This window comes from Fukomys damarensis, unplaced genomic scaffold (genome assembly GCF_012274545.1).
Source record: "Fukomys damarensis isolate Sample0158 unplaced genomic scaffold, DMR_v1.0_HiC HiC_scaffold_37, whole genome shotgun sequence".
Lineage (NCBI taxonomy): Eukaryota > Metazoa > Chordata > Mammalia > Rodentia > Bathyergidae > Fukomys > Fukomys damarensis.
The window spans coordinates 24924240-24939686 of NW_022900949.1; the positions used below are offsets into that span (position 1 = coordinate 24924240).

Sequence of the window (15447 nt, forward strand, 5' to 3'; positions counted from 1 at the left end):
TTAAAAAAAAAAAAAAAAAAAAAAAAGACACAGATTTGCAGGTCAGATTTTTTAAAATCAACAGTATGTTCTGTCCAAGAAACATATTTAGTCTAAAAATAAATTCATAGGCTATAAATAAGAGGATGGAAAACAATATTCCATGAAATAGGAGCCCATAATCAAGCAGGAATAGCTATCCTATTTTCAGACAAAGTGAACTAAAATCCAAAATTGATAAGAAGCAGCAAAAAAGGTCATTACATATTGGTTAAGGGAACAATTCAACATGAAGAGATGAAAATTATAATTATGTATGTGTTGAAAACAGTCACACTCAACCTCATAAAGCAAACATTATAAAAGATCAAATAAACATTGACACAATCACAATGGGTGACCACAGTACCCCACTATCACAAATAGAGAGATCAACTAGATAAAAACAATTAACAAAGGAATGTCACTTTTGAACAAATGAACTTAACAGATATCTGCAGCGTTCTACCCCAAAAACAATACATATTCTTCTCAGCAGCACACAGACTTTTCTCCAAAACAGACTACACAGAAGCCCATACAGCATGCTTAAATAAATACAAAAGAACTGAAGCTTCCCCACGTGTGTTGTAAGATCACAGTACAACAGAACTAGAAAATCGATGCCAAAAGAAAACATAGAAATTATGCAAACACATGAAGATTAAACAATACACTCTTGAATAATAAACAGGTCACAGAAGAAATTAAACAGTTCCTAGAATAAAACAATAATGCCAATTCAATATGGAAGAACCTGTGGACATAAAGAAAATAGTCATCCTAAGAGGAAGGTTTATAACTGTGAATGCCTACACCAGAAAGACAAAGTGAGCCCACATAAAAACCCTAATGATGTACTTCAAGGTCCTAGAAAAACAAAATCAATCAAAATTCCAAGAAAGGAAATTTTAAAAATTAGAGCAAAAATTAATGAAGTTGAGACTTAAAACAATTTTTAAAAATCAATGAATCAAAGAGATGGTTCTTCAAAAGAAAATACAAAATAGATAAACCATTAGCCAGTCTTACCAAGAAAAGATGTGTATCAAAACACTTAAAAAGAGGAAAGGCAAAATCAAGATTATTATTAACTACCTCAAAAAACTGCACTCCAATAAATTGAAGAATCCAGAATGGATAGCTTCTTAGATGAATATACCAAAATTGAAGCAAGAAGATATAAAAATCCTTGAGTAATCCAATATCAGGCAAAGAAATTGAAACAGTAAAAAAAAAAAAAAACAAAAAAATTGACAAGAAAAGCCCAGGACTGAATGGATTCACCACTGAATTTTACAAGAACTTTAAGGAAGATCTAACACTTTTTAATGACTTTGAAAAAAAGGAGTACTGTCAAAGTCATTCCTCAAAGCTAGCATTACCTTGATTCCCAAATTAGACAATGACTCAAATAAAATAGTAAACTATAGGTCAAACTCTTTAGTGAACAAAGATGCAAAAATCCTCAAGAAGATACTGGAAAGAAGAATAAAACAAATCATAATTGTCTTATGTATGATGTATCTTGATTCTTGTTTTTTTCCCACTCCCCTTAGTGAAAAAATGCAATGAATTATCAAAAAGATCATGACCAAGTAGGTTTCATCCTAAGGATGAAGGGATGGTCCAACATACACAAAACAGTAAGCATAGTGCATCACATAAACAGAAGCGAGGACAAAAGTCAAACGATGATCTCAATGCATACAAAAAAGCCTTTGACAAAATCCTACATCTGTTCATGATAAAAACACAGAAGAAAATAGGCACAGGAGAACATTATCTTCATCTGATAAAATTCATGACAATCCTATTGCCAACGTCATACTAAAGGCAGAAAAACTGGAACCTTTTTCTGTAAAATCAGGGCCAAGACAGGGATATCCATATCACCACTACTATTCAACAGAGTACTCAAAAGTTTATCTAGACCCATCAGACAAGAGAAAATTATATAATTATATATATAGATATATAGATAGATAGATGAAAGGAAGAAGGCAAAGATATCCTTCTTCAGCGACCATGATAGTTTATATAAAGGACCCCAAAAATTCCACCAAAATACACAGACAATAAATAAATTCAGCAAGTTAGCAGCATACAAAATCAACACGCAAAAAACAATAACATTCCCTTATACCAATAATGACTCTAAGAAGGAAATTAGGAAAACAATACCAGCCACAATAGTTTCGAGAAAGAACGAATACTTAGGAATTAACAAAACAAAGAAAGTAAAATAACTCTATAACAAAAATCGCATCACTCTGAAAATGGAGGTCAAAGAGGACATCAGAAAATAGAAAGACAACCCCTATTTCTGGACGGGCAGAACTGATACTGTCAGAAGAGCTAGACTACAAAATTGATACATATGCAAGAAGAACAAAGCAGGAAACATTACCATCTTGGATTTCAAGTCATATTACAAAGCCACAGTAATGAAAAACACCATAGTACTAGGAGAAAAACCAGCCACATGGATCACGAACATAGAAGAGCGGATGCAGAAATAACCCCAGGTACATTCAGCCATCCGATCTTTGACAAAGGGGTCAAAAAAAGTACACTGGAGGAAAAGTACCTTTTTCAACAAATGGTACTGGGGAAATTGGCTATGCACATGCAGAAGAAGGGATCTAGATTAACATCTCTCACCATGTTCTAAAATAAAATAAAAATAGAGCAAAGATCTGAATATTAAAATATTTAATCTGCTGGAATACAAAGATTTCCTGAATAGGACCAAAGTCGCAAGTAAGAACACAGAAGCTATTTATATACTCTGTAGAGTGTTGAACAAAATAGTATGTGAAAAATTGAGTATAACAATTATATGGATAGCATGCTGTCATTGGTATAAAACAGATGAAAATAATTATAAACACATCTGCTTATATAGTCCAAGAACTACATAAGGATATACATGTTCAGAAACTGATCCTCCAGGGAGCTAGGTAGAGGTAAGAGGAAGGAGAAAAATATCATTTTCATTTAGTATCTTTTCAATTTCTATCCATATCATTCATACTTAGATGAAATTGTTTCTAAAAGTCAAGGAGAGTGCTACAATGTTAGGTTTCCCGGGCAGAAAAAATAAATTAAAAACTATGCAAAACATTCATAATCCCTCCAAAAACAGCTGCTTGGTGTTAAAGAAATAAAGTTTGTTTTTATCACATTGAAGAAAAAGATCTTTTTGCCTTAGCAGTTTAATATTCTATAAAATTATAATAGAGAGCATCCTGATTTTTCTCCTGGAGCCTAGCCTATCTACATAACACTGTCATACTGCCCTGGTATGTTTTATCCATTCTGTGTAGGCTTCCATGTAAGAACCTACAGTAAAAGCACTGACACCCTGACTGATCCATAAAGATGCAATAAAGATAACCGTTCTGTGGGGAGACAAAACTCTTATTTATGTCAAAGATTTACACAATGCCCAAACACTGCTGCACATGCAGAAAACATTAGCAACCATTAGTAGTAACCCACACAAAAACTGTAGGAATGCCATTACATTTACAAGACCTCCAGAGTCTTTTCATGCAAATTATAATTAAACTGTCACATTTACTAATCCTTAACTTCTATTATTTGATGCACTTCAAATAGATCACTTACCTGAGGGAATTATAAAAGAATTCAAAGTGTTGTTGCCCTTTTTGCAAATATAGCCCAGCTTCTGAACACATTCCAGGTTTTCCCATTTTGCATTTTTCCCAGGATTGAGGGACACGCAGCTTTTTCCAGGTTCAGCTGATGGACTTCCTTTGAGAAAATGAAAAAGTTAAAGTGGGACTGCAACAGGGATCCTAAGCAGACTGCTCCCCCAAGCCTCGAGTCTTCATCTTTGAGATTTAATGGATCCCCAGTCTGTCTTCTGCTACACATTCACAGATAAATATTTACTGATTGCACAGCAAAAGACACGATGGGTATCTATTCGTTTCCATGTTGGTGGATCATTCCAATGCCTAAAATGTTCATTAGTAAAGTAGACTTCTTCACAGTCACTGTTTTCCCCATCATCAAGTGATGAATTTAAACCTAAAATTTTACACAGTTGTCACACTGAATTACAGTATGTGTCACGGACAGGTACCTAACTAAAAGCAAAGATGGTGCTCCAACCTAGCCATGTTAAACACTGTCAGTGCCTACACACAAAACCAAACCAACAAACAACAAAAAACCTAAGTCAAGCTAACTAAGAATCAGACTGGGGAATCTGAACACAGGGAAACCTTCTCCATTCAGACAAAAGAAACAGGAAAGAAAAGGCACAGCAGGGGCAGCGGTAAGAGAAGGGAGATTTGGAAATGCAACACGTCATCTTCAACTCAACCCACTGAAGAACACTTTTAGGAGCCAACGTCATGTCCATGTCCCAATGGAAACTGATTAAATAAACAGAATCAACGTTGCTAATGCACTGGACACACGTGCATCGGTACCTACATGTTTCATGCTCTCTGCTACTCTGAGATGTGATTTTACAACCAGTGTTCCCAAAACAGCTACAATTTACACCTGATCTTAGGGCAAATAAGCTGTACTCAGCTAGGAACATTGCTCTGTCACCTCTGCTATGTATACAAGCTATCTCCACTTCTCTTCCTCAAAGATGCAAACCACATTACCTGTTACTCAGAGTCTTTATCAGAAAAACTTTAAGTTTATTCACATAGCGCAAAAGAAGAAAGATCGTCAGTATCAAGTCCAATGACAGTTTTTGGTTTTTTTGCGCGGGTTTTGTTTGTTTTGTTTTGTTTTGTTTGAGACAGAGTCTCACTATGTAAGTGAGAATGACCTGGAACGCACTATGTAGCCCAGGCTGGTCTCGAACTTACAGCAATCCACCTGCATCAGCCTCCTGAGTGCCGGGATTACAGATGTGCACCACCACGCCCGGCCCAAAGACAGTTTTTAAATGTGTTGATATTGTGACCAACAACACAGAGCAGATAAGATGTCAGAACTAGAAAGAAACTTCCAAAAGACAATAATATATTTTATAGCCAATTGTTACTGATATATTCATTAGTAAGTCATGTACATTTGTTATTCAGACAACAACACCATGAATCTTCAGGGATCACTTGGTGCTGTTAACCATTTATGTAAAATGTCCTCGTCTGAAATGTAAATATATTTTAGTAGTCGTAGTACTTGGCAAGTGCTCAGTTCAGATGCTTCGCTGAACAATTAATGTAAAAGCAACTTATGCTTTTCACAGGGTTTCTACTTTTATGTTCAAAAGTCATACTTTGAGAAGGAGATTTAATCTTGCACCTACTTGCCAGAAATTCGGTTTAATAAGAAAACCTTTTTTATTTCTTTTCTCAGTAATATTCCACTTCCACATCCTCGCTTGCCCCAAAGTTAACTCTCAAATTCTCTTGCTGAACTCTCTGAATACAAGAGGCTAAATTTTATCCTCCCTGTCCCCAAAATGAATAATAAAGAAAATGACCTGCTTAATACTGTATGACTCAGCCGTTAAGAGAATAAACTCTCGTCTCTTGATAAATTATTATCTAAATGAGTGGCAGAGTAAGGAGACAATAAATATTCACTCATGAAAAGAGACATCTTACATCTCCTTGCAGTAATATCTACTTCCCATAAACACAGCTGACTAGCATTTTCAGATTCAGGGAGCAGGAATGGGGGAATGGCTCAGTGGGTGAGCAAATGCTTAGCATGCAAAAAAAACAACAAACAAACAAACAAACAAAAAACCACACACACACAAAAAAAAATAAATAAATAAAAAAGCCCTGTAGCCATAATGCATTCAAAATAGAATTTTACAGTTACAATCTAGTCAATTTAAACGAAAATGCAACCCCTGAAAATTTCCCCTCATGGGTTTGTGTCTGTTTGGGATACTGTTTTATTGAAGCTTTTCTTTTTTAATAGAATTCAATATAAAAATAGTTTTATTTTTAAGCCACATGCGAAAACCACTCCCTGACTTTAAAAAAGAAACCTAAGCACATCAAAGAACACCGCATCACAATTGTCTTCAAAGATGGAACCATCGGCGACTTTCCTCCTATCCTACATCCATGACAGACATCACTAATCATTCACTACACTGTTTCCTCTAACCAAGACTGCCGCTCAGATGGGGTCAAAAGGGGGCTGGCATTATAATAAAGGGCCTCAAGTAGCAATAGTGGCTATTAATTAGAGAAGCAGATAAAAATGTTTCAGCATTGGCCTTTCATTTCTCTGAATGGCTGTTTCTACCTATCACTCCAATTCAGTAATTAGTCTCCTTTTAGTTCTGACACGGGCATGTTATGACACCACAGAAATAATTAGTTCCAGCATTTTCTGCCCTCCAGGAAATTAGAAAGCTAGTGAATATTTAGCCATGCCCTGACTTTGTACAAACTACAAGTTGTCGACAAATGCTAATAAATGTTTTATGCTAGTGTGGGGCATTATAATCTATGAGGTAGTATTTTTAATCCAACTCTAGGTTAAAAACAGGAGAAAATGGTATGAATGTAGACCTTCAGGTCTTTGTAAAAGTGACAGCAATATTCCAAATATCTCACAACTCAAAAGAGTCAGACATTTGCCAGCCCAGAGTAATTTCAGTTCACTTAAATTCATGTGGATCTGTGGATATAAATATAACAGTGTAAAATCTTTGGCTGTTATGTTGCATGTATGTTACAAACCACAAATGTATGTTTATACATAAGCACTTTGAACTGAAATGTCAAGAAATTCAAAAAGTTAGGACAAAAGATTCAAAGGTGAGTCACGAGTCACGCACACGGATTGGGAGCGTCTCGTCAGTCTATATGAATAGCTGTTGGGTGCTTCTTTCAAGGATTACAAGATTGATATAAAAGCAAGTATAAAGTAACAGCTGTTACTACGTTTAAGAAATCATGCTGAAGAGTAGCTATAAAACTTTCCTTTGTATATACCTTAACAAACCAAGAATACTTTAATTGGTTTGTACAATAATCCTAGCAAAGAAGTACTTGGCCCAGGGATCTGGCACTATCTAACCTTACAGCTTGGGAATCTTCCAGTCCAACTGGCAGATTTCAAAGCAAAATAAGAAATGGAGGATGTAGGGCCAAGTCTTCAGTTCTTCTCTTTGAGATCTACATTTGAGATGTTAGAGTTTTCCATCATATCCAGGTACATAAAACTTGGGTGAAATCAATCGCAGACAAGACTTAGCCTTACCTGGCAACCAGTTCAAGTACCGGAACGGACTGCCGCCACTCCACTGCCAACCACTGTTGAAACTCAGACTGTTAAGCCCGATCCAGAGTCCCGAAGTCAAGGAGCTGGTCAATCCTACGTGATGGGAGACGAAACAAAACTGGCGTTCAGAAAGGGCACTGAGGTGAAATTTGGAATGAAGTGCTTAAACAAACATGCTGTTGTGGGGAGTGTGTCTCCTCTGATTCTCCTAGTAATGGAAAGGAAGGACAGTCACCCTCTCTGGGGACAGGCAAAGAAACTGAAGCAGAGAGTGTACAGGCAAGCTCCAAGGATGATTGCCAGGGTCTGGCCCTGGACTGAAGTGTGCAAGTGCCGTCATCTTGACTACTCTATGCTTTCTCAAGCGCAGCGTGGATGTGCTCCTTGTCTAAACGCAACTGCGTTTGACCATCATCAAATAACAGCATGTTTACTCCATTGTGAGAGTGAAAATAAGGTTTATATAGGAGCCAAAGTTTTCTGTGGTGGAAAAAAAAAATTTTGGGTACCGCGAATCAAACTTGGGACCTTGTGCTTGCAAGGCAGGCAGTGGAACCACTGAGCTAAATCCCCAGCCCTGGAAAACTGTAATAAACATTTCAAACTATCGTGTTCATAAATTATTACTTTAGCCTCATAATTCAGAATTTATTTTAAGGATTTTATGATTTTTAAGTCAATTTTTCTTCTTTCTTAAAATGATGATTAAATGCAAAACACTAAATATTTATGCTAACATGAGCAATGCTTTATTTAGGCAGATAATAAATCATAATTACAATGTTTCAAACTATACAAAGCCTGACAGGGAAATTTTTTTAAATGAGCCTAACCTGTTATTGTCTGTATCTTTTTAAAAACCACGGTTAGGAATTTTCACTCTCTCTAAATTGTTTTAACTGATTAGGGCAATTATTCTTTTTAAATTATCCTTTGCATTAATAAAATACCAACCTCAAGGATGTGTTTATGTTAGTAAACAGAAATGATCGAGTTTATGTCATCGGTAGGCTATTCTCCAATCAATTGATAAGAGCTTTCAGTTATTGATCATTTACAATAGTCAGTGCCCTGTATGCACGGTATTTGTTCATTTAATTCTGATAAACTTGAATTAAGAATCATCTGCAGGGGCCGGGGACTTAGCTCAGTGGTTCCACTGCCTGCCTCACAAGCGCAAGGTCCTGAGTTCGATCTCCGGTACCCTCTACCCCCCCAAAAAAAAGAATCATCTCCATACTGTAGATGAGAACAACAGAGCAGAAACCTGAACCCAAGTCCATACGACACGAAACTCAGACTCCATATAACCAAAGTCACACTGACGTATCTCAAAGCCACTGAAGTTTTTATCGCTTTTTATTAGCTCGTCTATACACACATTAGGTCACCAGTTGAAAGGAATGAAAGCTAGCACAGCTCCCACACTTAGGGACTTTATGTACTCTGAGAGATCTCTAGGACTTTCCCTTATTTCACAGAGGAGAACACACTGTACAGAGAAAAATAAAATATTAATGGAACAGGACTAACCCAAGGTTTCAATTAGTTTTGCCAGTGGATCTTAATCCTTGTTGAAACTAAATGTGCCTGGGAGTTATTCTGGTAATACATTTTCTGGGTAATTTTCAATATAGAGCACATTTAAGGAAAGGAAGATGAACTAGGCAGATATGTCTACTACCTATCCTTACTCTCTAAGAGTAGCTCACTCCAAAGTTCATTCCTGAACTTGGTTCTTTAACATTAGAATTTTGCCCTCCAAATATAGAAATATTTAGCATAAAGCTTTACCAAGGAAATGACATTATTAAAATAAAACTTTGTTTCGTGTTAAATCTGAGATTAACTTTATCAAGCATGGCCACATTCACTTTAAAAAAAAAAAAAAACTCCATATAAGGAACGTAAACATTATGTATTGCAAATATGTACCAAAAAATGAAAAGGAAGGAGCTCTAGAGATGGGGGAGTGGGGAGGAAAGGAAGAAAAAGAGGATGAGAAAAGGAATTAAGATGTGTTCTGTACATGGACCGACTTCCCACACAGAATGTGAGCATCACGTACTACACACATGCACTAACAAACTAAAATTTGTTTAAAAAACAATGAGGGCCATGGATTTAGCTCAGCGGTTCGGTGGCCTGCCTCGCAAGCACAAGGACCCGAGTTCGATCCCCGGTACCAAAACAAACAAAACAAAAAGAAACCAACTAACTGAGGGTGTTGTCCTAGCTCATTACAAACAATGTGTCAAGAGGAGACAACTATCTGAGACCAGTTTTATCTTCATGACATTATGTTAATAATTACTCTACTCATTCTTACTGAATATAGATTTCCACAGATCCTTTAAAATTGTACTAACTTGAATAATATTTCTCTCTATATCTCCAGGGCTATGTTACCAAAGGAAAGTCTTAAAAGCAGCATTCCAAAAATGTTAAATAAAGCTGTTCCCAAAATCAACTACTTGGGGATCTTAAAAAATGTATCAGGGGGCCAGGGATTTAGCTCAGCAGTTCGGTGGCCTGCCTTGCAAGGGCAAGGACCTGAGTTCAATCCCCAGTACAAAAAAAAAAAAAAGTATCACATAAGAAAATATGCATAAATCAGTTTCAAAACTATAAATGATACACTGATTAAAGAAGAATTAAAGTGTATTTTACCTGAACTACTTACATTAATTACTATCTGTTAGCGCTTCTTATTATTACTTAAAAACAGGGTTTCAGTGAGTCACTGAGTTGCCCAAGCTGGGTTCAAATTTAGAATCCTCCTGCCTCAGCCTCCCATAATGCCGGAACTGCAGACCTACAGCACCACATCCGGCTGATCTTAGCTCTGTAAGGGAAGCATCTAGCTTCTGGCATACTTCATCAGGTCTAGATACTTCTAAGGTAAGTCTTGAATAATTAATTAACACTTCGTAAAACAAAGCCTGTCATATAGTATACACTCTCTAAATGTAAATGGTTGCTATTATTATCACCATTTTTTCACTAGCTTCCTGTAGAATTGGGTTAGCAAAAGGTCTGATTTAGAAACAAAGTTCAAGCCTCAGGTTAAATGCATCACTCAAAGGGCTGGAGGTGTTTGCCTAGGAAGCCTGAGGTCCTAAATTCCACCCCAGCACCAACACACCACAAAAAGGGTAGTATTTAAAGCCCACAAGAATCACCCACAATTTTTTTTTCTGCAATCCACTCCTGTAAATTTACAAAGAAGCACGTCAGAATTCTTTAGGGTTACTGTACAAAGCACATGTACGTGTCCTAAATTTTAAAGTTTTCAGCCTTTCTAACTGAACTGTTATGTGCCTACCTGCGGGCTTAGTTACGACAGAACACACATCAGTAAACAGTATTACAGTGGTATTTCTGTTTTCATTTCTCTAGAGAGTTCCATTTGTCTCCCACATAGTTCCTAAGAAGACCGGTAAAAACAATCGGGGTAACTAGCAAAATTTCACTTCCTCTGTCCTATTTCAGTTCTACAAATCCTCACTGAGATTAAATCAGGTCCTAACCTTTTCACTTACAGAGAGGCAGAAGGAAAAGCTGAGGAGGCAGCAGCGGGGGATGAGCCGAGACATTTTTGCCCTGCAGATCCTACAATATCAGACCGCCAATTTGGAATCAATACATTTACTGAAGCAAGGTGTCAGTGTATAAACCGGGTTTGCTTTAGCAAGTGAGACACAGGCAGGAGAAAAGGAGGACAACTGAGCTGCAACTCAGTTACTGTCTGAACACAAAGCATTAAGCAGGTTTCCTAACATCTCATCTGTTAAATAATGGAGGGCCGGAAATTTAGCTCAGTGGTTCTGCCGCCTGCCTCACAAACACAAGGTTCCAAGTTTGATCCCCGGTACCAAAAAGAAAACCAGTGAAGTCAGTTTATTGTTGGGCCAGGGATTTAGCTCAGTGGCACCGCACCTGCCTTACAAGAGCAAGGTCCTGAATTCAGTCCCTGGTAACACACACACACACACACACAAAAGGAGGAAATAATATTTACAGGGTTGGTGGGGGCTTCCAAAATAAAGCCTGGTGTTTGGCACACAGCAGCTGTTCAATAAATGACAGTGCATTTAATGCCAGAACCATCAAAAGGACTTACATATTTTTCAAAGGTATTTACTTTCACACACAAAAGGAGGAAATAATATTTACAGGGTTGGTGGGGGCTTCCAAAATAAAGCCTGGTGTTTGGCACACAGCAGCTGTTCAATAAATGACAGTGCATTTAATGCCAGAACCATCAAAAGGACTTACATATTTTTCAAAGGTATTTACTTCTCAAAATCCACACAGAAAATAAACTTCATTTACTTCGTGTGTGTGTGTGTGTGTGTGTGTGTGTATTTGTGTGTGCACCCTAGCAGAACAGAACCCAAGGCTTTGTGCATTCTAGGCAAGGACTGGGATAAATCCCCAAACTTTATCTTAATTACTTTAAAAGTAAAAATATTGTGGCTTTTCATTTTAACGGTGTATTTTCAAACAGAGTGGATCACAAACACTCACCCACACCATTGTTTTCTGGATTCTTCCTCACTCGATCTCCATTAATGTCAAATACTGCCAATATCTTTCTTCCAGAAAACAAAGGCAAGTCTTTCCTCTATTTTATCTTTTGCATTTCCGGTCAGGCTTCTTTTTTTTATCGCAGGATATTTCTGACTCACAGTAAGGCGGTCCTTATTCCAAATCTCTTTAGAAAATTCGTTCCTATCCAGATTGCTGTTACAATTTGCTGACTAAAATCCCAGGGGCCTGAGTAAGATTCAGGTTAGGCAACCGAGGTGCAGCCAACCCCGAAGGTCTGGGGACGCGTGGGCCCCCAGCAGACACACTCAGGTCACTCTCACGAGTCTAGTCAAGCAAGGCCACCATCCGCCCCTCACCCTGCTTTCTTCTAGGCAGCAGGAAGAGAGACTAAAGAGCTGTCGATGGTCTATGCCTTGGCTTCCAGAAGGCCAGGAAACAAGCAAAAAATTGGCAAAGTCAAGAAAATACAATCCAGATCTCAAAATAGAACCAGCACCGCGTGCGGCCATTTCAGCCTTGATGCCCCTCTCTCCAGTTGTGCGTAAATGTGCAAAATGGCCGAGCGCTGTCTTGAATCGCCTCTCTAGTCCTTGATCGTTCACATGAATTTATGTTCATCTCTCTCCGTGCCTTGCCTTTCTCTGCATTTTTACTCCTGGCTGTAAACATCCATTGCTCAATATTTGTCTGGGTATTAGAAAGGTCCCAGCACAAAACAGAACAACTAAGAGATGGAGGCAGAACTTCTTCCTTCAAATCTAAGCACATGCACGCACACTGTGAGGCCGTATTGTTTTTCCCCTGCTCTGTCCATTAAATGACAACCTAAAGGAGAAATGTGTTCCAGCTCATGAAGAGTGTCACCCCCACAACAGCTGGGCAAACGCAGGCAAGGCTGAAGACGTGCTATGGTCCTCATGTTGGTTCATACTCACGCCCTGACCACATCCTGCCACTGGGGCATGGAAGCCTCCAGCAGTGCCCCTAAAACTGCCCCACCTAGTGGGGACAGAGTGGGGACCCCGTCTGGCTCCACAGTCTCTGCCCGTGATGCCCTCATGCCTGGTATCAGTGCCTGGATTCAACAGGTACTAACATAGACTTATGCCAATATGGCCTTTAACCATCTGTCCTAGAGTCCCCTAAGAGGCGGACAAAATACAGACCGCAGAAGGAGTTGCTGACCTAGAATCCCTGCAGCCTGGGCCTGGCCTCTTCACTCCAGCAAAGTCCCCAGATGATGAATAAGCACCTGCACTTTTAAGAACCACTGCACTTACAGTCACCTTGCCATAAACGCTCTGGTAGTCCACATGTTAGGCTGAATTTCCAAATAAGCATTTGTATTTTCCTTGGGAGATCCTACGTGCGTCTCCTCGTGAGGGGTCGGGGGCCCATATTCACAGGACAGCTCTCATCACCAGCCTCTGTCTCCCGATTCCATTCTCCACACAGCGCTCACTGCTTCCTGTGTGGTGCCTGTACCTACTCATCTTGTTTATGTTTACATCTGTTTTCCCCATTACTCTTTAAGCTCTAAGCGGACGGAAGAGGGTCAGTTTTGGGTCCCAGGACCCAACACAATGCCTGGCACACCTGAAATTTTGTTAGATGAATGAAGAAACAAAAAAAAATTAATGCATGTATAGAGATATCCCTCATTTGACAAACCACCTGTTTAAAGACTGTTCAGGCTTACGACTCACTGCTCAGATTTAAGACCTTTTTTTTTTGTACAGTTCTGTACATCTTTATAGAGCCACAGTGTCTTTTTTATACAGTACACCTTGTTTATACAGTACCGTAATTTTTGTAGTACAGCACTATAGTTTTATGTTCTGTTACATACTATAGTACTGCGAGTAAGAGTTATGCAAATAAAAGCAAAGTCATCAAGTAGGAGTTTCCTTTGACCATGTCTTTGTTCTTAACATTGTAATGTACACACTATGTACAATTCCTCATTTAGTGGCCAATTTAACAACCTAGTCACAGGAACAAAACTCAGCCATTACACAAGGAATGTCTAGAGTCTTGTAGGGGAAATGGTACATATAAGTAGTGAGCTAATATAAAGGTGGTTAAGAGAAATGAAAGGGATTATTTTTCCACTGTATAAAAATTGGGGAATTCTAGATTTTTTTAATGACATAGAAAAAGATGTGAGGGTGAGAAATATGAGACACAGAGGTCATCTGTGAGGAACACACGACTTTTCTTTCATCAAGCTGACAAAATGCATGAAGGAGACAAGAGCGGTAGGTAGACCAATGACAACCTTTAGGTGTTTAATTAGCCATTTGACAGGAAACATGGCGTCCACGGGCTCAGAGATTTATCAATCTAATGGTATCAGGGTGAAATCGGGGGAGGAAATTCTGAAGGCAGAGGCAACAGTATGTGGATCTCCCCACACTGATTTCTCATCCTGAATTCTGTCTCCCCACGTTTGAATTTTAGAAGCTAAAGCAGATACTCTCTTCCCAAGCAAACATTCCCCTTTCTAATCTTTACAATCTCACAACAGATGTTTAAGCATATTGTGGAAAGGATATTGATAAGACGTGAAAAATTATGGGGCACAAAACTTGGGGAGACCGAGGTAAAGAGGACTTGGGATTTCAGAGTAGTTCCTGATTTGTCTCTGCAGACAAAAGTTGTGTTTCATTTAGTCATCTCAGACTCTATGATATTAAAGAAAGACCTCTGACTTCCGGTGAGAGCAGGGTCATGACTGCTTGACCAGCCTTGTGTTACTACCTGTGTCCAAGAACAGTGTCATTCATCGATCATGGACAACTAGTCTTCAGGATCCTCCTCAGCACAGGCTCTGAGATAATCACAACCAACAGAACAAAGTTGGTGCAGGAAATGAGGCCTGCTTCTTGTCCTTGGGGTCAGTTTCAGAGTGTGGACTTGTCATAGAATCTGCACTAGACGCTTTGGGAACAAACATCTCTATCATGATGTCTAGAATCGCTGGCTCTAGGGCTGGGGATTTAGCTCAGTGGTTCAGGCACCCACCTCACAAGCACAAGGACCTGAGTTCGATCCCCGTACTGGGGGGCCAGGAGGGAGAATCACTGGCTTTGCCTACTTTCAAGTTGAATTATGTAGAAATAATGCAATCATGATCCTGCTCACAATTTTGCTTTCTCTGCATGGTATTACCTGTCAGGTAAGTCTGCTCATGAATCTCTGTGATGCTCAAGAGCTCAGCATCCTGCTGTTGGCAGCTCTTCCTCGCCTGCTGCCACGTCAGCGCAGACTTGGAGTTGATCTGGTAAAGGATGCTGGTCAGCGGGTCTTTAGTCCATAATTTGTCCTCAGCTGCGAAACAAGCCAAACGGAATTTGCTGTGGTTAAGTATTAGAAACACTTCTGGGGAACAATATGTTTTAAGCCAACCTAGTAGGATGATTGCTCAAACTATTACATTTCTATTTCTTTCCGTTTTTTCCCCCCTTTGACTTATTTTTAAAGGCAGTTGGATTTTATTCCCTCCTAGATAAGCAGGGTTTTCAAAGTATCAGCCCCATTCTGTCCCTTCACACACACAAAATAGTGTACTGAAAATGTGTCAATAAAATATTGAAATTGAAATATATATAATTTATATATTTT

General features: G+C 38.7%; 1 protein-coding gene across 1 annotated transcript in view; it reads right to left on the minus strand.

The window, feature by feature from the left end:
- The window catches only part of Mrc1 (mannose receptor C-type 1), a 93192-nt gene that overhangs the window by 56852 nt on the left and 20893 nt on the right, over positions 1-15447 (minus strand). Inside the window, exons 4-6 of the mRNA XM_033759702.1 lie at positions 14995-15153; positions 7249-7362; positions 3652-3798 (exon numbers count right to left, since the gene is read on the minus strand). Coding sequence (XP_033615593.1) covers positions 3652-3798; positions 7249-7362; positions 14995-15153 — 420 coding nt within the window. The remainder of the gene's footprint in view (positions 1-3651; positions 3799-7248; positions 7363-14994; positions 15154-15447) is intronic.